The sequence below is a fragment of the Mixophyes fleayi genome, chromosome 2, assembly GCF_038048845.1.
Source record: "Mixophyes fleayi isolate aMixFle1 chromosome 2, aMixFle1.hap1, whole genome shotgun sequence".
In the NCBI taxonomy this organism is placed as follows: Eukaryota; Metazoa; Chordata; class Amphibia; order Anura; family Limnodynastidae; genus Mixophyes; species Mixophyes fleayi.
Window position 1 is genome coordinate 334275272 of NC_134403.1, and position 22972 is coordinate 334298243.

At 39.1% G+C, this 22972-nt stretch overlaps 1 protein-coding gene across 1 annotated transcript in view; it reads right to left on the reverse strand.

Moving 5' to 3' along the window:
* Nucleotides 1–22972, reverse strand: part of LOC142139396 (LHFPL tetraspan subfamily member 7 protein-like) — a 167252-nt gene that overhangs the window by 91558 nt on the left and 52722 nt on the right. The window contains exon 2 of the mRNA XM_075196965.1: nt 13368–13506. Coding sequence (XP_075053066.1) covers nt 13368–13506 — 139 coding nt within the window. The remainder of the gene's footprint in view (nt 1–13367; nt 13507–22972) is intronic.

Consider the following 22972-nt stretch of genomic DNA (forward strand, 5'->3'; position numbering starts at 1 on the left):
ACTCGGACACAGACAGATGAGTAATTTTAGCTCAGTCTGTCTGTGTCGATGTCACTGTCAAAGTCAGCCTGCCAGTGTTAGTTTTAATGTTAGCCTGTCTGTATTTGTCAGTGTCCACAAGCAAAGAAATACACATTACATCTATTGTGATTTTCATTAATCTAAGGTTCCTAGCAATGCACCACAATAGATGTGACACGTTCTTCTTTGCCTGTGGACATATTCAATTTATGTTGCAGTGGGAGCACCTCTGAATTTCACAGTGGATATTATATCTTTAGAAATAGTTGATTTTGAGAATTCTAGGGAATAATAAGCATAATTGCCAACATTTGGTTTCTTCCCGTCAGGAGGTGCCGGAGAGGTCATCTGTAAAGTGGTGGTGTGGTGACTTCATTGCGTCACCGTAGCCCCACCCCCGTGGTGATTCGCTGTATTGTGCTGTGGGGGCGGGACTTAATCCAGTGATTCATGTTATTAAGTCCCACCTTGTCCTGGGAGAGTATCTGCTCTTTCGGGAGTCTGGTAGGACTCACCGAAATTTCGAATGAAGTAGGTTAGTGAGTTTTTGGTGCAATTGTATGTTTTCATGTGCAAATAACTGTATTTGTCAATGTCAGTATCAACATCAGTAAGTCTCATTCACAAACCCCACAAAGTAATGATCACCCCTGCTTTATTTGTATACGTGTGCTATTTGTCTGCAAATGCATTTCAAGCTGCATTGCCTACTTTCAGGCCTTTGCATTAGCTCCCAGGAAATCATCTCCATGTGTAGGCTTCATGATCCACCCGAAAAATGGTCACAGTGTAAAGAATGAAAACATCACTTCAAAATCTAGAAGTACCACATTGGGGCCACCCCTTATTAATTAAACCTTTTAAGTTTTTTTTTTCTCTAAAATACTGCTCAGTTTAGCTTCATGAATGTCAGGAATTGTCTAAATTAATTATGAGAATGAGGCTGCATCAGGATTGTCTTTGGTACATGTCCCTCTTGTACAGGGCCGGATTAAGGGAATGAAGGCCCCTGGGCTAAGGGGCCCTCCATTCCCCTGTGAGCCACCCCCCCTCCCTGTAAGCTGAGCTGCCCCCCCATGAGGCCCCCCTTGTGAGCTGAGTTGCTCCCCCTCCCCTGTGAGAAGTTTTTTGGAGGGGTCACAGATTACTGTAGATTGTGGACTGTGAATCCGTAAAGATCAGTCGAACCCGAACAATTGGCAAATCTATTTGTCTCTATTGGTCGTGTTTAAAAGTATGTGTTGTGGACCTCCATCCCTTTCAAAAATTATTACCAAAACGCAGCTATGAGATACCTTTCAGATATTGCATTGCTGTGTCTTTTCCATTCTTTAAGTGGTTGCCGTGGTATGAAAATTATTCGGAGCATCGACCCCGGCAAGATCTTTAGTAACTAACTCAGCTTCTGGGAACCTCGCTGTTCTGATGTTCCCAAAAGTGTCCTTTCCAAATGCTGCTAATAACAAAATTTATCTCCTCCCTTCTCCCCTTGCCCCCTCCACTCCATTTATTTCTGGATTATGTTTTTATTTCTGTACTATGTCTTTGCTATATGTCAACAATGGTAATTACACAAATGTCTGGTATTATTGACTGTAACCACTATACATTGTTATGTCTGTTTTGCTTTACTTTATAGACTCAATAAAAAAACTTTCTACATTAAAAGAAGGGTCATCTTTTGTTTCATGTTTCTCCATAAAAATATGCATTTTTATTACATTTTAAGGTCTATCTATCTTTAACCATTTAAAATGTAGGTGACTGTCAGCAGTGATGCATTACAGAGAACAATTCACATGTACAGTACAATATATGCAATGGCTTGCAGTTGCCATATCTGTTTACATTGCCATTAATTATGTTTAGTGCTACAGAAAAATATATATTTGCCATGTTTAAAAGATACTCCCAATAGCCCTTCAAATGTAATATAATTCAAGGTATCTTATAGTCAGTGATTTTGATTTTCAGCAGTGAATAGGTTAACAGCATAGCTAAAAGTGTCTGTCACTCTATGCTGACCTCACCCATCATTTAACACAGAGGAACTTTGTTTTAAGGAAATTCAGTGTCTTCCTTTTGGGAGTGGACTGCATCTATATCTGGACATTTACACAAACATCAAGGGCTTCCTGAATGCTAAAGAAGGTAGATGCATTCTTTTTTAGCTACAAAGTTTGCTGGACAAGTCTTATAATGTAGTAACCAAAATAAATAGAGTTAAAACTGAATAAAACACTATACATAAAGTCCCCTAGAAAATAATGTTACACTATAATAATATTATTTTGTATGTTATATGATACAAATGCAGGAAAACATACATTTCATAGTTATACAATCTATGTGATGTGGAATACTTTTGTGTCAAAAAAGACAAAAATATTATAGGAGTGGTAACTTTATTGGCTAACCAAAATATATTTTTATATTTGCTAGCTTTCAGGGCATCAGGCAAGTTTACAAATGAATGACTGAGAAAAGGGCACAACATTTAAGAGATGTTACATCAATTTGTATAGGGGGGAATACATCATAAAGATAAGCTAAAGTAATAAAGCAGAGGCTTTCATTAAGGATGGAAGAGTGAAAGTCCTAAAAGTTCAGAGATCTGGGGGTAAATGTATCAAGCTGAGAGTTTTCCGGCGAGTTTGAAAAGTTGAGATGTTGCCTATAGCAACCAATCAGATTCTAGCTACCATTTTGTAGAATGTACTAAATAAATAATAGCTAGAATCTGATTGGTTTTTCAAACCCGCCGGAAAACTCTCAGCTTGATACATTTACTCCCTGGAGCCACTCTGCTGTGGGGTGTGAAGTGTGTTCATGTAGTGGGTCAAGGAGTAGCTTCCTGGATTACAAACAGAAGGAGGACAACATCAGGGTGCCCCTAGTGGTCACTTACAATCCCCACATGAAGATCATGGGGAAAATTGCTGCTGATCTTCAGCCCATATTTCAGAAAGACAATAGACTGAAGGAAATATTCACAGATTTACCTCTCCTTTCATACAAACAACCTCCGAACTTAAGAAATCTCCTTGTTAGAAGTGTCCTCTCATCACCATCAGAGACTGGCAACTTCCCTTGCAAAAACAAAAAAATGCAAAACCTGCATCCATGTCCTACCAACAAACAGTCCACATGCCCAACACACAACCGGACTATAAAATCACTGACACATTCTCATGTACATCCTCCAATGTGGTGTACAGGGTTCCCTGAGGGAATCTACATTGGGGAAACCAAGCAGAAACTACAATCCAGGATAAATCTACAAACACACAATAAAGTAGACTCCCCTGTGTGTAAACACTTCTCTGGACCAGGACACAGTATGACGAATTTAAAAGTCTTAATACTGAAAGTTTTTTTTAAAAATGACAGGGAGAGAAAAGTCTGGGAATTCAAGCTGATAATATCATTTCAGTCATTGACCTAACACCTGGATTTATGACCCACTACATGGACACACTTCACACCCCACAGCAGAGTGACTCCAGATCTCTGAACTTTTAGGACTTTCACTCTTCCACCTGTAATGAAAACCTCAGTTGTATTACTTTAGTTTATCTTTATGATGTATCGCCCACCCCCCCGTACAAATTTCTTGATGTGACATCTCCTAAATGTTGTGCCCTTTTCTCAGTCATTCATTTGTAAACTTGCCTGATGAAGAGGCCTCTGTGCTGTGAAAGTTAGCAAATATAAAAATGTATTTTGGTTAGCCAATAAAGGTATCACTCCTAGAATACTTTTGTCTTTTTTGACACAAAAGTATTCAACATCACACAGGGGCGGATCCAGACTATTGCTATGGTCGATTTTAGGGGGGGAGGTGATTTAGGCCCCGCCCCCTTTCTAATTTCTAAGGCTGCCGGCGGCTGCACAGTATTTGCAGGTCCGCTCGGCAGTGACAGTGTGCTGCCCCGCTGCTCTGATTGTGTTTAAAACACAATCAGAGCAGCCGGGCAGCACACTGTCACTGCTGAACGGACCTGCACAGTGTGCAGCCGCCGGCAGCAAGCCCCTGCTAGGGGGGGCGATCGCCCCCATCCTGGATCCGCCACTGACATCACATAGATTTTTCTGGCTGACACAGTACTGCAATAAAAACATTTTCGTTATTTTGCTACACATAGTTATACAATGTAAACCAAGTACTAATTTCAGTCACAGACATTCTTTTCCCCCTGCATTGTATACAACACACAGCTCAACTACATAAATGTTTATAATGGTCGCATGCAATTTACTGTATGTGTTTAGAACACAGCAATGCATACAAGGAACAAACATAACACACGTTTTGTTACCAGCCCGATAATGTAATGCATTTTGTTAAAGGACCTGTGATGACTCTGACAAGGAGAAGAGCGGAGAATAAACCATACTTGTCACTGGCAGGCCGTAATTTTAGCAATGTCACCAGGGGTGTGCCCGGCCATTCTGCCGCCAGTAAAATGTTGCGCTTATCATCCTTTATAAAAACTGCCATAAATATTTCTATGTGTGTTGTGTGCACTTTAAAACACATCATCACCATTTATTTATATAGCGCCACTGATTCCGGAGCGCTGTACAGAGAACTCATTCACATCAAAACCCTGTGCTTAAAAATATTTATTTGGAAATGTCCTTATTTTTCAGGATACACAACGTGCACATTACAATTCCTCTGAATCTTTGCATTGTATGCCCTGCCGTTCTCTCACTATTTGCTCTCTGTGCTTTGTAACTTAATATTTATTGAAGAGGATAGTTTAATATGTCAAAAAATGACATTATAACCAAGTGCAGTAAACACGTCATGACAAGGGGTTGGAGTGCTCCAAGGCCCAAGGGTAATGGGCTTAGATTCACCCATCCGGCAACAAAGTGTCTCTGGAAGTCATGTTAAAATTGTGGCAGCTATGTAAATAAGCAGTTCTTTGGCCTAGCTATTAAAGAGACAGATCCTCAAATGAAGTCGTATATAGATAATATTAATGAGGGCTGACATTTAATTAAATATGGTGCTAAATTTCTACCAGCGACTCTAAACAGGAGGCACTTCACATCAAATGTATACTTTATCAGTCTTAGGAAACAAACAACTGATCACGACCAACTATTGTCCTATTCATCATCATCATCATCATTTATTTATATAGCGCCACTAATTCCGCAGCGCTGTACACAGAACCCATTCACATCAGTCCCTGCCCCATTGGATCAGTCTAAATTCCCTAATATAGACACACATTCACACACAGACAGACAGACAGACACCAGGGTCAATTTTTGATAGCAGCCAATTAACCTACCAGTATGTTTTTGGAGTGTGGGAGGAAACCGGAGCACCCGAAGGAAACCCACGCAAACACAGGGAGAACATACAAACTCCACACAGATAAGGCCCATTATGAGGGTTTGTTTCATGGCCGAATTAACGAAATCTGCAAATCCCATTTATAAGGAGGTAAAAAGCAGCAATATTTTTTTTATGTATTTTGTTGGGTTCTTTGTGACATCATCTTTGAACAGTTTCTATTCAGCAGTTTTTTTCCTAGAGATTGGTCATTTTACAATTGTTTTTGTCAGCATGTCAAGGTGTTCCATCAAACACATGTGGCAGTTTCTGTGCTCGGCTGACATCAATGGGTTAGCTTAGACCTTCACAGATTAAACAGATTGTTGTTATGCTGTATTTTCTAATAACAGACATATTAAGAAGCAATTTGAAATTACATTACATAAAAGATAGAATATTTGCACATATGCTACTAAATTGTCCCTGGTTTTAATGAACATCATAATAAAAAGAGCATTTTAAGCTGAACACGTATATCGATGACATTGCTCTCCCAATGACTTCCTGAATGTACACGCTCTGACCTCAATTCATCCATAATCTTCTCTCTCATTAACCAAATTGAAATGGTAATTTACAGAGCTACTTAGTGTTAGAGCTTTTAAGGTCACGAGTATCCAGTACATGTTGCTCTGCAAAAGTACGATGGAGTCTGACCCATTAGTCTGATCAAAACTGCCCAGTAAATTTTCAGTTGTCGATATTCAAGTGCTTTAGTCTTTCTTTTAAATATAACAAGATCATTTTTTTTCTTTAAGAAGAAGCCAAAGTGCTGCATTTGCATCCCAAGATTTCTCCTCGCTTGCTGGTCTTCAATAGAACTTATGCCAATATCAGCAAGACCCAAGAGGGTTTATTTATTAAACTACCGGTTAGAAAAAGTGGAGATGTTTCCTATAGCAACCAATCAGATTCTAGCTGTCATTTTGTAGAATGTACTAAATAAATGATAACTAGAATTTGATTGGTTGCTATAGACAACATCTCCACTTTTTCAAACCCGCAGTTTAGTAAATATACCTTAAGGTCTCTGCCGTTTTGGTAGACTGTTCAGTTTTCCATATCCAAGAAATGCCTGTGTCCAGTAAGAAGAGATTACTATTGAAGAAAGACATAGAGGTGAATAGTAATTTTAGAAGAGAATAACGAATTATTGTTTAAAGGCGCAAGGTTAGGTGTGATGGTGCATATTTGGATATAATTTGAAATCAGTAATCTAGGTAAGTGCAAATGAATCTATGTAAATCTAAAATTCATTGAAATATGCCAAATTTGTCTGTTACTGTTTAATGTGCAATTAATTCTACTATTTGATATTGATATTTTAGTTGAATACTATGCCTGAAAGAACTGATTTGTTTATACTAAACATGTCTCTTTCACACTTCTACAGCAGGTGTCCATGTTAGGAGGCAGGTGCTTCTCTAACAAAGCAGACAGCTAGGAACTGACAGCTTTGCAGACTTGCTCTGCAAAAATGCATTATGTGTATATGTGGACTCATACACAGGATCAGGGCCAGTGATGTCACAGCTGCTGAACTGCATGCAGTCTCAGCCTTATGACTTTTATCAGATCGAGACACTGTCCTTAAGATTCGGGAGGAGATTCAGCTATTGTCAATCAAGTGGGGAGGAAATGTTTTACTTTCTAACAGAACTGAAAAATATATTTTACTTTCCTAATGCGCTTATCTGGTCGTTATCCTCTTAGGCACATGCGCTAATGAATGTCTGCACCTTATCACCCTTTAAGCTTTGTTTGTAAGCACTGATTTGGCGCGTACAGGTGCGGGCCTGACATGATGTGCACCAATATAAATCAAGACCTAGCATTACTCGGGCACCCATAATAGGTTTAATATTCTGGTCTGGGTACATTTGCTGCTCTGCGATATTTGTTGCTGACCTTTGCCTTCTTTTGACAATTGAATCATTGCTGCCTGACTTCGACCTCTGCCTGGTTCTGACCCTGCTTTCTTTTGACAGTTGTGTAACTTACTGACTGATTTCATTGACCTTACTTATCTTATACTGCCCAGCAGCTATAGTTTTGTACTCAGGACATGGGGCTCTCAATTACTGGCGAACACATAGGACCTCATTTAGAGTCGGACACAAAGTCTGTTTTAGGCGCATCCAACAAGAAAACACTACCACGCATGTGCAGAAAGCACCAAATCCACCTGCATCTTGGACGCAATTAACACTTGCGACAGCTTCCGTCTCACTATGAGAGAATGGGAAGAACACGGAATTGTGAAGACGTGACCATCTAAATACATCCTAGTCGTAGTGAGGCGCAGACGCAACTCACGTCAAAACAGGGCTAAAACTGTGCGGCAGGAATTAGGTGGTGCAAGCGTTAGCTAGCTGCAGGAACTGCTCTCAACTCGATAGGGGATTAAGAGTGGGAAGCAACTGGGGTTGCTTGCCACTTGTAATACCCTACCTAGCTGCGGCACACTCCCACTCCTACATGTCTTAGACGGACTTTGTGTCCGACTCTAAATGAGGTCCACAGAGTTCGATGGGAAAGGGGGCTGATAAAAATTAAAATGAGGACAATCCTGACCATTGCTTCTGACCAATCAGCTCAGGGGCATGGGGGAATCTGCCACCGGGCCCGGACCCATAGGGGGCTACTTTGGGCTGGGTCACTGGGCACACATTACATTTTAATGGTCAGTTGCTTTGTGGTTAGTTCACAGAGAACTACAGATTGAGGTTTACCATACTCTTTTCAGAATCTTGATAAAAATTGAGGGCCTCTGTCAGAGACTCTATGGAGACTGGTCACATCCGTCAAAATGTCTGTCAAAATCAGACTGGTCACATCTGTCAAAATCAGCGATAAGTCTGATTTTTGATCACCATAAAAAATTATTTATCACAGCAATTAAATGACAAATAGTGCCATGGCAGCTGTGTGATAGGGTCAGTCTCTCCAATTGGTCATAAGAGCCTGCTCAAATTTTGATTTTCAATTCCACTTGTTAAAAAATATACTAATATAAATAAACTTTACAAAAAGATCAAGTATATTTAAAAAATTAAAAAAGTATGTAACATTAGATACGTTAACATTCCGTAACAGTAGTAACATTTATGCTGAAAATAATGCTTTATTCAATGTCTGCCTTTTCATATATATGCCCCTATGTCACTAGGAATACTGTGTTATTTGAAAACATAGTTAAAGAACATGGTTTAGTAGATGGCCAACCTGAGGACAGTCTCTGCAATATTTTTTGAAAGGTGTTACATTTCTCAGACAACCAATCAGACTGGGCTGAAATTCTGCCAAGGACAGAATTTGCCTTTAACATAGAAGCATAGAATTTGATGGCAGATAAGAACCACTTGGCCCATCTAGTCTGCCCATTTGTTTAACCTATGTTAACCTCAAACCCTATTTGATTCTTAGTTCTTTGTAAGGATATCCTTATGTCTATCCCAAACATGTTTAAATTGCTCAACTTTATTAACTTTGCCAAATAGATGGGAGGCTACTCCACTTATCCACTACCCTCAAATTTCCTGTGAACCTACTCCCCTCCAGTTTCAGTGCACGTCCTTCTGTTCTAATACGTCTCCTCCTTTGAAAAAATGTTTCCCGTCTGTACCTTATTAAAACCCTTAATATATTTGAATTTATTTACATGGCCCCCCTTTCCCTTCTCCGCTCCAAGTTATACATATTAAGATCTTTATACTTTCCGGGTAAGTTTTGTGCTGCAGACCATGCACCACTTTAGTTGCCCTTCTTTGTACAGTCTCTAATGTGTATTTATATCCTTCTGGAGATACGGCCTCCAGAACTGAACACAGTATTCTAGATGAGGCCGTACCAATGACCTATACAATGGTATTATTATTTCTTTCTTTCTACTACTGATTCCTCTCCCTATGCAACCAAGCATCTGACTTGCCTTCCTCGTTACTTTGTTACATTGCTTACCTGCCATTATGTTACCTGAATTAGTGACTCCTAGATCCCTTTCCTCCTCAGTAGTTTCCATTATAGTGCTGTTAATACTATATTTAGCCTTTGGGTTTTTGAGACCCAATTGCATGATTTATCTAGATCATCAATTATTTGTTTTACCCCTCCAGGTTTGTCTACCCTGTTAACAACTCACCTTATTCCTCTCAAGCACCTCTCCATTCTTTTTAGGTGCTTACCATAGAAGCAAATCTTCCTTGTTTTCACCAACGTCCTCTGATGTCCCAGAAGCTAATTCTAAAGTTAATTATACAGCTAAAATTTGGAAAAAGGTCAATTCTAATTTAGTCTTTGCTACCACAAAACAAAAAATATATACAGATGCTTGCCGGAAACCACAACCCAAATTTAGGGCTCGGGTGTTGACAAAAATGTTTTTCCTATGTCTCCCATCAGTTAAATTTGGACTTAAGTGTATTGGTCCTTAAAATTCATTAAATAAGTTACCTTCTATCCTGTTCAAGCAAGATAGATAAAAATACGTTGCTTTAAAACATTTCATTAGAAAGGTGGAAATGATTGTCCTGAGGCCACACCTCAGAGGCCTGGTAATGTAATTTGTCTATCTGGGTGATGTCTTCTTCAGCATCCTCTTGAATGTTCATCATCACCATTTATTTATATAGTGCCTCTAACCCTGCAGCACTGTACAGAGAACTCACTCACATCAGTCCCTGCCCCATTGGAGCTTACAGTCTAAATTCTCTAACATACACAAAGAGAACATTTTGATAGCAGCCAATTAACTTACTAGTATGTTTTTGGAGTGTGGGAGGAAATCGGAGTAAACCCAAACACAATATATGGAGAATATACAAGCTCCACACAGATAAGGCCATGGCCAGGAATAGAACTCATGACCCCAGTGCTGTAAGGCACAAGTGCTAACCACTGAGCCACTGTGCTGCATTATGCTCACTTTTTAATACCCTCATTGCTCTGTGCTCGCACAATGACACAATCATGTGTACTGCTCTGTGATATTTGTTGCTGACCTTTGCTTTCTTTTCACTATTGAACCACTGCTGGTTGTTTTCGACCCCTGTCTGTTTCTGACCTTGTTTTGCCGATGATTTTGTACTACAGTCGCAGATTTTATTTAAACCTTGTCTCTGTTTGTTGGCTTTGCTAGATACATATTCATATTGTCCAGCAGCTACAGGTTAAACACCTGGGGGCAACCAAGTACCAGTGAACACAGTAAGTTCCAATGAGTTCCATGGGAGAGGGCTGCTGAAGGTGGAAAAACATGACCTTGTCTGACCTTGCTGCTGACATACTGGGAATACATATATCAGACCTTATAGGTGCATTTGAAAGCTTTGGGTTTAGTGGGCTTTAAATTGTTAACGGGCCCTGATGTGCGCAAAATTCAGAAAACAGAAATTATAGAATGAATCAGAAAAGCAAAATAACATAAGACAATCGCAAAGCAAAAGCCACCATCAAATTACCATAAGCTTATAAAAGTATCACGTAGACAGTTTAATATTTATACTATCTAACGGTATAAGAGGCGAAATCACACTCTAATTATGACTCCGCTACTTAGCTCTGCGTATCACATAGTTGCACTGCTTCATTCTCACTGATTTCTACACTTTTTTCCTGTATACAGACTCTTTATACAGTTAACACATTGTTTTTATACCACTTCTAGTGTAATACCTGTCTTTAAGAGATCTATTGTAGTGTAAGAGCATTGTCGTATCCTTTACATTACAGCCGAGTCAGATTTTTTTGTAGTTATAGATATTTGTCTTTCAGTTCACCCAGCCTTCCATACATATATATTCAATCATCAATGCAATTGTTGTTAAAAGTAGAAAAAAATATCTAGTTTTATAAAATCTTTGTTCACTCAAATATCACAGCAAGTTGTTTACACTTTTAAGTATCTTGTAAAGCACCGGCATCAGAATATTATCTGTTTTATATATCAATTCTTTTTAGTTAAACACATTGGGCCTGATTTATTAAGGGAAAGTAAGGCAAAAAAGGAGTAAGTTTTCTATTTTAAAATACGAGGGGTGTATATATTAGTTTATTATTTTGCACGTAAAATAAATACTGGGTGTTTTTTACACGTAGCACACAAATACTTGATAGCTTACTTGTACACTGAAATTTAAAGTTGATCTAGGACATACACTCCCCCAACTATAAATCTGCCATCACATTTTAAATTTACCTCCCCCTCCAATGCAACATGGTTTTGCCAAGGTGCAAAGTTACTCCTTTTTATTGATTTATTTTCCTTAATGAATCAGGCCCATTGTCTTTAGGTGACAAGTTAATATAATATAGTTCATACTAATTGTGACCATAAACTATCTATTCATGACTACAAAATCTTAAAAATGTATTTTCAGTTGAATGAATACTGCAATCGGTTCATTTTAATGTAATATAGTTTATACTATCTGTGAATGTAATTTCTCTGTTCACCATCACCAAGCTTGAAAAATCTATTCTCCAATCAAATTGATAACACAATACGTTGCTCAAATTCTTTTACTATTTGCTATGCTAATTGTAACAGAATTGTCTGTTCAGCAAGTCATACAAGTGCCAATTTACATGTCGGTATTGTACATGCTTTTCCATAAAAATATGCAGCTCTTATGAGTAAGTATTTAGCTTTGTGACCAAATATCTTTCTGACCTAAAACATTTTCATACAAATGTGTTTCTAAATACAGCCAGAAGATAAACAAATGGAAAAATAATGACAATAAACCCTCATGGTGAAGTATTTCAATCAGAGTGCCCAATAAGTGTATGTATAGTATATTCTTCTTCTTCTTCACCACTATGGCTTGTTTGCAGTTTTGAAAATGTATCTATTTTATATGTATTTTTACCATACCGTGGGGGAGGTGGGTGTGTGGGGGCAGGGCTCCAAAATCGCATAATTTTGGAACCGCCCCCGTGACATAATGACGCATTTTACAGCGGGGCAAAATGCCGCGATTCCCGGAGAATTGCGGTATTTTGGCCCTAATTCTGCCCACTTCACTAGGAAGTGGGCAGACGCGGGAGATTGCCATACTATCCCGGGAGTCCAAGAGACTCACCCGAAATGTGGGAGTCTCCCAGACATTCCGGGAGAGTTGGCAAGTATGATTGTCACATGTAATTTGCATCCATACATCTTCTTTGCATTTATGTTAAGATCTTAAACCATTACATTTTAATCTCATAAGGACAAGCATCTCTCCATCTCTTGTTACCAGGTCTAAATTAGGGCTTCTATCATTTCATATGAAAAACTATAACAGCTTTCAGAAGCAGAACTAGCGACAGTGGGCCCCGGTGTAGGCTGGAGGGGAGGATGGAACCGGGGCCCTCTACATCTGCCATTTTCCCCATAAGCTCCGATGGATGGCACTGGCCGCACCAATGGTAGCTCCGCCACTGACACCCTTGTGACTTGGACTTTGCTCAGGCCATGAAATCCACCTAAACCTCATTTAAATAAACATTTATGGGAACTTATCTCTGCGTATCCTGTGAAACTGGTCACTTCAGCAGTTTGAATAATGGAAAAGAAAGTATAGTAGGTAAAATAAGTAACTGTCCTGGAACTGTGCAGATATGAGGTGAGAGTGAAAGTACCTGTTGCGGACAACCTGCAAAGCCTAATAAATATATGTGGTACAGGTACCATAGATCAACATGTGTTTGATTTCAGTGGGAGAGTTTTAATTGCATTGAAAATAGATAAAGTGAAAAGTGTGAACAAGCCTTTAATCTGAATGGTTACTAAATTGTTCATAGAATAAAGAGCCAAACACAAATATACCCAAAAAATAAATGAAACAAAGTAATTCTCAATGCAGCCTGTGGCACCCTAGATGATACACAACCAGGGCATGCTGTGAATACTTGTTACACATCTGCTTGAGACACAATGGTTGCATACCTCAGGTTAATAGAAATAAAGACTTATTCACATTAATTAGTTGATTCTTTTTTTGAATACCTGCTGCTGTCTGCATGTATCCTGCCAGCGTACAGAGACGTCTTTCACACAAGCTGCTGGGAAGAAACAAGGTCACGATGGCTAGCAGACAGCTCATAACCAGGAGCACGCAACCTCCAGAGCACAGCACGGCACTTGTCTGGAATACAAGAGAAAGATAGGTCTGTCATTTAATTATAATCATACTCGTAAACACTATGGGATACATATGTCTGACATCTACTGAAATATACTCAGTTGTGTCAGTTTTATCTGGAAAACTGACATGACAGACAGAGATGGATTTCCAATGTCTTCTGCAGTGAGCAGCCTTAATAGGTGGCCACGTCATGCTGTCCTACTTCTCTGCTCCATGATCCGGATAAAATCATTGGGCGGCTGAAACTCACCGTTCAACATACAAATTCTCATTACGGCCATTTGTTCTTTTCCTGTTTTCCCTCAACCTAAATACTTTTCTTTATGTGAGTTAGCAAAGTGCAACTGAGGGCTCATGTACTCTGTTTCATACATCTGTCCTCTGATCAATGCATCCCGATTGGCTATATCTATAGTGATCATTGACCTGTATGACAACAGTACATAAAGCTATGAAGACTGAAAGATAACTAAAAACAAATTAGTGAGCCTTTGGTACAAAACATGGTTGTACAGCGCTCATTGAAGGTGCAATTGTAGGTAATCAGAATTTCTTCTTTAATCATCATCATTATAATTTATTTATATAGCGCAACTAACTCCGCAGCGCTGTACAGAGAACTCACTCACATCAGTCCCTGCCCCATTGGAGCTTACAGTCTAAATTCCCTAATATATACACAGACACTGAGAGAGACTAGGGTCAATTTGATAGCAGCCCATTAACCTACTAGTATGTTTTTGGAGTGAGGGAGGTAACTGGAGTACACGGAGAAAACCCACACAAACACAGGGAGAACATACAAACTCCACACAGATAAGGCCATGGTCAGGATGTTTTTCTGATAATAATTATGATAGAACATACTATATATCTATACTACAGTATTTCAGGTCAGTTTTGCCAAATTCCATATTTGTCACTCTTTATATCACGGAGGCACTCCTTATTCCAAGGCACAGAATCCTATATAGGTCCCAGTATTTCCCAGTGCCCCTGCTGACTAAAATATTTTTAAACTTAAGACGGCCTCCTGGGCCCTGGTCAATAAGATTGAGGCAGACGTTCCGGTCCTTCCCCCCCATTAATAACAATCACATTTACTACACATCACACCTATCACATCCTCATACATTTTGCCTTCTCCACCTTATTTCCTGAAGCTCATGGCAATCACACCTTGGCTTTTCCTGCCTGCCCCTTAATTGCTGTGGAGTTTTTCATGTCTATTCATCCTGGCTATTGGCTCCTCCCCCCTGCTCTGGCAGCTGTGGTTGTGCCGATGCCCTGTGTATCCTTACCACTCCCAGAAAGAGAGGACCTTGGAGGTGCCCAGCACAGAGAACCCTTCCTTCCACTGGGGATGGTCTTATCTCCTGGGTATTAGAGAGAACTACAATACAAAAGCCAAATGCATGGAGGATTGCTGGGCCAGTCATTTCCTCTCTGGACCAGACTTACTGTTTGCTATATGCAAAAACTATTGTACTGTCATTTCTGGCATTGCCAGTGTGGCTTGTAGACTTTTATTCAGCTGGGTGTATGTATAATGTTTACTATATACACTGTATGTAGTGTTTGAGTATGTGCATACATACTCAAACTTGTCCCTGGTCCCAGATGGGTGAACTAACAGCAAAAATCTAAAATCCAAAAGTTGTTCCCTCCTCTCTGTACATGATGACTATGAAACACAACCCCCCAGCATCAAAAGTAAATGCTTAATCATTTCTGACAACTCAATAATGTACCTCAGTATAGTAAGTAGTTTATAGTTTGTTTAAGTTTATAGTTATAATATATTACAGGAGCCACTGTAAAAATGTATTTTATAGACATTCATAACATCCTAATAAATGTATTTAATGGAAAAAGTTTTTTTATGTTTTGTCATTAATGCTTATATTATTAACAGGTGACAGTAATAGAATATTCATCTCTGCGTTTTTTTTGGGACTTTATATAGCACATATGTATTGGATGTATCCTGCAGTGTATGAACTGTTAGAGCAGAACGCCCCTAGACACGTATTCATCAACTGAGGTATCTTTAGATCCGCTCCTTGTTGGATGTGTGTATACACCGCTATTTACGTTTGTTTTGTGTGCCTTAATGAACCAGAATCACAATGTCCTAAGAGTATACGTTCACATAAATATTTGTAGATGTTACAGGACTTTCCATAAAGCCTCAACTTGTATTTAGATGTAATTGATCTACATTTAGCACATGGCTAATCTGTTTGCAATATTAGTGGAACAGAAATAAAATGCAAAGTAGAAAAATAAATTACACAGATTCAGTGCCTGCTCCCATAAGATTAACAGCTATTTCATCATTCCCATTTGCACTTACATCCAGAGAAGAGAAAATGTGATGATAACAGAATGATACCAGTTTGGCTTCCTGCTGAAACCTATAAAATTACTTAACAGCTTGACCTGCAGCGTTCATTGTCATACAGTCCTGACTCTATGGCATTGCAATGCACCATATGGTTCCAGTAAGAATCAGGAGCTCTCCAGGAGTAATGTTCAATTGACTACAAAATAAAATAGTTCTAGTTGCAAAATAAATTATAAAAAAAGTAAAAAGTGCGTGCTTAACGAATTAATATCAGTCAGAGTTCCGTTTTGGATTTCATTAGCTAATTTGCAAATCCTTGTAAAATATATCCCATGTCTGTTTGAAAGGAACCAAGATCACTGAAGTGGTCCAAATGGATTAAAAATAGAAAAACATCATTATGAAAAAACACTTGCTCCTTGCCATGATGCAATTGAATGAACTTAATGGACTTTGCAAAAAACAATATGCGAACAGCCAATCACAGAGGTTTTCCAGGCTCCAAGCCAATCAAAGCACCCTGCAGTTTGCATATTGACCCGTTCATTCATTTGTCTTTCGGCTCCTCATAGGAGAATCAGGTATTATAGTTCTCCTATGGCAGTGTTGGCTAACCTGTGACACTCCAGGTGTTGTGAAACTACAAGTCCCAGCATGCTTTGCCAATATATAGCAGCTTATTGCTGGAAGAGTATGCTGGGACTTGTAGTTTCACAACACCTGGAGTGTCACAGGTTAGCCAACACTGTCCTATGGCTTTTCATTTTAATCCATTTGGACTGCTACAGGAAAGAATATTTCACTATGGTTCTACAAGTGCCAGCATGACCAAACGGTCAAAGGCTGCCAGGGCATGATGTGACTTGTAGTTCCACAGTAGTACTTTATCTATTTTCTACTTACAAGTATTACCTTGGAATTCACCTCTCATGGGTGTCAGGAAAAGCCCCAGTGTTATTCAGCATGGGGGGGAAGGTGACTTGCCTATGGTGGGTGCACTGTTTTTGCGGGCCCAAGTCTAACTTGGCTGTACCTCCAGGGTGCGTGATACACTTACATGGTTCCTGTACTCTAGTTGCACTTGCCCACCATGATCCACTTCTCCAAGTGTAAGTTACTCAAAACGTAAGAACAACCGGACGCATTTTACTGAGCATGCGCAGTGCAGCAATGTGGCGTTTTGCAGCCCCCAGCTGGACATCCAAGCCTGTTAAGCAAGGGTTAAATCATCCGCAATTGTGAACTTGTGGATAACAGTCATCTATAACTTTTTGTGTGTTACATTGTTCCTGGCCCGAATAAGGTTTTGTGCATTTGTAACTGTGTTTGCCTGCCAAACTCTGCTTTCTGCCTTTGGATGTGATTCCATAAAGAAGCGGGGGATTTCCATGGGGCTGTTGTATTGGAACATTAAAGACGGACACTTGCAGAGATATATGACTTTAATATGAACAGGCTTGAAATTGGTAAATTACTGCTTCAGCGTTTATTGATTTTTTTCTATTTATTGTTTTATAAGGGTATATGTGAAGGTCATTGCTTTATTAATATGTAAATCGTACAGAAAACTAAATAGATGGCAAATATTAATAACATTTTGAAAGAACATTTAACATAAAAAGTAGGTTATATAAATCAGTATACTGTAAATACCCATTTGCCACAATAGGATCAACCTGGATACATTATTCAGAAGTATAGATACACATATACTGGCTTCTCAGCAATGTCCCTGGGAAGCTTACTATCCCCTGTGTACAGTAATAGTGGTTACCTCCTTAATATATAGGGCATTGAGTCCAGATTTTAATTTGTATGTGTTTTGCTCAGCCATTATAACGTGTTTTGTAGAGCACTGGAGTCTGGCGGGCTGTGGGTGAGGTTCTACGGGCATCACTGTGTCCTCTAGTTTTCTGTATTTTTTATCTCTATTAAATGACTTTCTAAAAAAAAATGTATATTTAATTTCTAAGCATTAAGATTTCTACTAATTTAAAACATGAATACCTTACATTTCTAAATATAATTAAGGGACACTTTAGGAAATTGTAGCGCATGGACCCTTTACCTGGATAGTTGAATCCAGCGAATAAATGAGGACACATAGCTGTGTACAGCACTCCCCCAATGTAATTAGATTTGAATATTCCAGCACCAGGACCAACTGCATTGCCAGGGAAGCAGTGGCATGTTTTACCGGGGAGTGATTCCAATAGTGTACTACAGTAGTTCTGTACATCATAGCCTCCTTTAGAGGAGGCCCTATTTCTTCAGTGGATAGAACACCACTGGCCAGATAAGAGGTCCAGAGGTAAATTTATCAAGTTGCCGGTTTGAAAAAGTGGAGATGTTGCCTATAGCAGCCAATCAGATTCTAGCTGTCATTTTGTAGAATGTACTAAATAAATGATAACTAGAATCTGATTGGTTGCTATAGGCAACATCTCCATTTTTTCAAACCCGCAGCTTGACAAATTTACCCTCTGGACTTTATATCTCTATCAGGACATGTCACAAAGTAGACACATCCTTTAACACTTAACATCTATAGAATACATGGGGTGTGGATAATGGAATCATTAGTCTTACAGGTTTTCTTGTAATCTTTTTAACTCTTTGAGTGCCACAGCTGTAGAATGTATGACAGCAGCAGATAGCTTAGGGGGCCCCCAGCTTATAGCGTTCGCTTCCTGCATAACTGAGTGCCGTAAAAACATTACAAAAACTAACGGAATATTTTGTGAAACAAGTTCATTATGGAAAAGTAGCCGAGGGAAGTACCATAAAAAAATATTTAAAACACCTTAATGCCATTTTAGCCGATGTAACGCCTTTAAACGAAAAAGATAATTACTCAACTATGGAACCAGAAGAAACCCCTGTCTTTCCACAAAAAAAAAAAAAATCTTAATTTAGAAAATAATAGTATTAAAATTAAGTTGGGTAGGCTAAAACCAACAAATTGACACATTGCGAATATGGTGGGGGGCTTCCTGAGATAGAAAATTTGCACTGACACCTGGCAATAAGAGGAAACATTTTACAAATGAATCTTTTGTCCCCATATACTTCTATTGTTACTCTATTCATCATTGTGACATTGCAGCATAAGTCATCCCAAAATCAGGAAATCTCACACCTCCAAGATCAGCAAAGAGCTCAGGGGCAAACGCAGAATTTGTAGAGGGGGGTTTCCACACCACGCCACCAGTGGGCGTGACCAGCATGCATGGGGGCGTGGTTATAATTTTAGACAGTGCTTGGCTGCTCTCCAACTCTTCCTATCCCCATAATATACATGGGCAATGCTGCGTGCACTACTGTTAGGTGCTTACAGCTTTCCCTTTTCAAGCAGAGCTGTGTGAAGTGGGAGCAGGGTCCAGCCACCTCAATTATACAGTGCCCCAGACTTGGAGGGGGGTTTCCAGGCACTAGGAAACCCCCCCCCCCCTCGGTTTGCCTATGGAGCTCAGGTCCAAAGCAAAGTACAATTATTGTTTGACTATGATCGTTCATAATCATTCATACATGCTTGAAGGCATTAGGTAAAAATATGTTTGTTTTGATTTTTGATACTGCAATTTTTTATTGACAGAAAAAATATGAAATGATAACCCAAGCTGCATATATGAATATTACTATAGGACACGTACATCTTTATTATATATGCAACCCAACTGACTTTTTACAGGATTTATATCTTTCAGTAAAAACTACTATAACCACAAATGATCTACAAACTTTTGCTTGTTTCAGTAATCTTTTAGCCACATCAACATTTAAATATGAAAAATAAAGATAATAATAATAATAATAATCTATGATAATACAGATTACAGACTGTAAAACTGTTGCTTGAAATGTGCTGTTCTTTAATAGTTTCATTTATATTGTCATTTTTATCTAAGTACTCTTTTAAGAATTATGCTGTCAGGATAGAACCTGAGGATATTCAAGATTAGGGACAAGCTGTGCAGACTGATGATAAAAAAAAAAAAGCTCATTGGTTCCATTTAGTTCATCCTTTGCAAAAATCAGTGCTGGGATAATAGGTGACACATTTGTACATAGAGCATTTGTGTAGAGAGTATATTTCCAAAAAAAACTGCTGAGTGAGTTGGGAGGTGCCCATGTCAGATTGTTATGTTATGGCTTGCAGGCACCTCTCTGGAGGGAGCATTATCTCATTGTGAATACCCTGTGATTGGGATCAGATGGCTCTGAGAGACGTTCAGACATGGCATATAATTACCACCTGCCCGGCAAGAACTGATTTCTACAGGGATGTCAGCCCTGGTTAAAAATTCAACTCTTCCTGACTGTTTCTGGTTTTTATGATCCAGTTCTATGTCGCCAAGGTAACGGTGGAACCCAACCTAATATAAAGCTCTCTGCATCCTCCTTATCAGTGACTAGGTGATAAATCAGCCCTGTATCTCAAATGGAAAATCTGTATTTATCCCTCATATTGATCTATAACCCCCTTTCTCTCCACCTTCACAGACTTATTTCGCTCTCTTCCTCATTGGCCTCAATCACAATGCTGACCTAGTGTAAGCCCCCTGCTTTACATCTGAGCATTTATGTTATACAGAGTTATCAATCATTAAGCAATCCCCAGGTGCCTCGCTAGTACATACATCTTCCTTCATCACTAGATATTAACATTTAATTTGGTATAAAGTCTACACCATTAACCCAGACAAGATTATCAGTCATTTGAAAGGCTGGAAGACTTGGCCTGAAGGATTACAATCTAGTTGTGGAGGGGGAGGAATATAAGGTTGATTATATTTGGAACATATTTTGGATTTGTTTGGCTTCATATAAAATCCATTGACGTACAATTATTAAAAATGTTATTTATGATCATATAAAAACAGACATTTATGTTCTCCCCCCGTTTCTGTAATAGACACACAAGGACATCCAGAGGTCTCTTCAGTGCTTTCCACAAGTGATATGAAGCCTATTCAGAGCAATGCCAGATATAGCTTGTAAATCTCACATTAATGTAGGAAAAGCTAAGCTCGAGTTTGCCGAACGTATGAGATATCTGGTGTAAGTGTAAAAACACTAACAGAGGAAACAAGCACTAAACATAAAACATAAGTTGTCTTTTGTAAAAGGCACGTATAACATATGCAAATATATATGTAAATGCTTCGGATGTGTATTAGGTAAATTATTTCCGATAAAGAAGAAACAGCAGTCAGCCTCTTTCAGCCAGTAAATGACTAATAACAGATAATAATAGCTTGCACTCATCATATCAATGCAAACATCAGACATCTCTAAAGACATGGGAACATTTAAATCATACTTGCTGACTCTCCCAGAACATATGGGAGACTCCAGAAAAAGTGGGCCATCTCCTGATGTCCCTAGAGAATCTGGCAATCTGCCTAAAACAGGGAAGAAGTGGTGGGTGGAGCACAGTGCAATGCCGCTATTTATGTCATGACTCTCTGTTCACCATGGGCTACACACCGGGAAGAAGAATAAGTAATGATTATATCTGTGTCCTGGAGAGTGACAGACATTTCCTTGTAGCACACCTCCTCCTGGAAAGTAGCATTTATTCACGAGGAGAAGGTGTGCTACAAGAAAATGTCCACCGCTCTCCAGCATACAGATGTAGTCATTACTTATTCTTCTTCCCAGTGTTTACTCAGGATAACTTGCAGTGATTAGAGTTTGTATGTTCTCCCCGTGTATGCGTAGGTTTTCACTGGGTACTCTGGTTTCCTCCCACACTACAAAAACATAGTAGTAGTAGTTCAAATTGACCCTAGTCTGTGTGTGTGTGTTAGGGAATTTAGACTGTAAGCTCCATTGGGGCATGGACTGATGTGAGTAAGTTCTCTGCGAAATTAGTGGCGCTATATAAATAGATGATGATGATGATTGTCCTGCACACAGGATATAAGAGCGAGATCAAGCTTTAGATCTAGGGCCTGATTCATTAAGGATCTTAACTTAAGAAGCTTCTCATTTCAGTCTCCTGGACAAAACCATGTTACAATGCAAGGGGTGCAAATTAGTATTCTGTTTTGCACAAAAGTTAGATACTGACTGTTTTTCATGTAGCACACAAATATCAACTTTAAATTTCAGTGTACAAATAAGCTATCAATTATTTGTGTGCTACATGAAAAAGCAGTCAGTATTTAACTTATGTGCAAAACAGAATACTAATTTGCACCCCTTGCATTGTAAAATGGTTTTGGCCAGGAGACTGAAATGAGAAGTTTCTTAAGTTAAGATTCTTAATGAATCAGGCCCCTATACTGTATACAGGATATTCCCTTTATGCAGATAAGAGCACACTTGTGGCACTACAAAAATTATTATTTATTTCCAGTTTCAGTTGGCGAGTCACCATACAGTTCAAGCTATCTCGCTTGTCAGAACCATGCCTTTTGTTTTTAGCTAATAAGCACCAATTTGCCACTTAATACATTGTATGCTTTCCTTGTGTAAAAATCAGGACTGTAATGTTAGGACGGATTTGATTCACACACATTCATGTGCGGTTTGGTCTTTAGTAAATCACATGGTCTAGAAACTGCACATTATAGCGCATTAAAACCTGCACTAATATTTCTAGACAACAATAACTGATACTTAGGTCAGACGCTATGAATATCTGTTCAGCAAGTGAAATGTACAACCAGGTAGCCTAGTTCTTACAACAGATATTTGCTAGTGGTGCCAATCACTATATCTCTGTAGGAGTGGGTGCACAACTAATGGCCCACCTGTTGCCGTGCAGAGCAGCAGTGAACAGAGAATATGTCCCAACTTTCTCACCCATAGGAACAAAGCTGTTCTGATCGGGATGACGAGACAAAGCCCTCAAATCGGGACTGGCCCACCTAACTCGGGTCAGTTGGAGGGTATGCTATAGAGATCAAAATTCTCCCAGTATGTCACAATTCTCAGTCACTTCTAAGTATGTGATAGGACAGGCATTCTGTAGAGGAGAGGAGGTAAAAAGTCAACCTTTAAGATACATTTCACAAGGATAAGTGCCCCCCACTTGAAGTGGATGGGGCTAGAATCACCTGGTAGCCAATTATGGCTTTTACAGTTTCATTTAACTAACGGCTGCAAAAT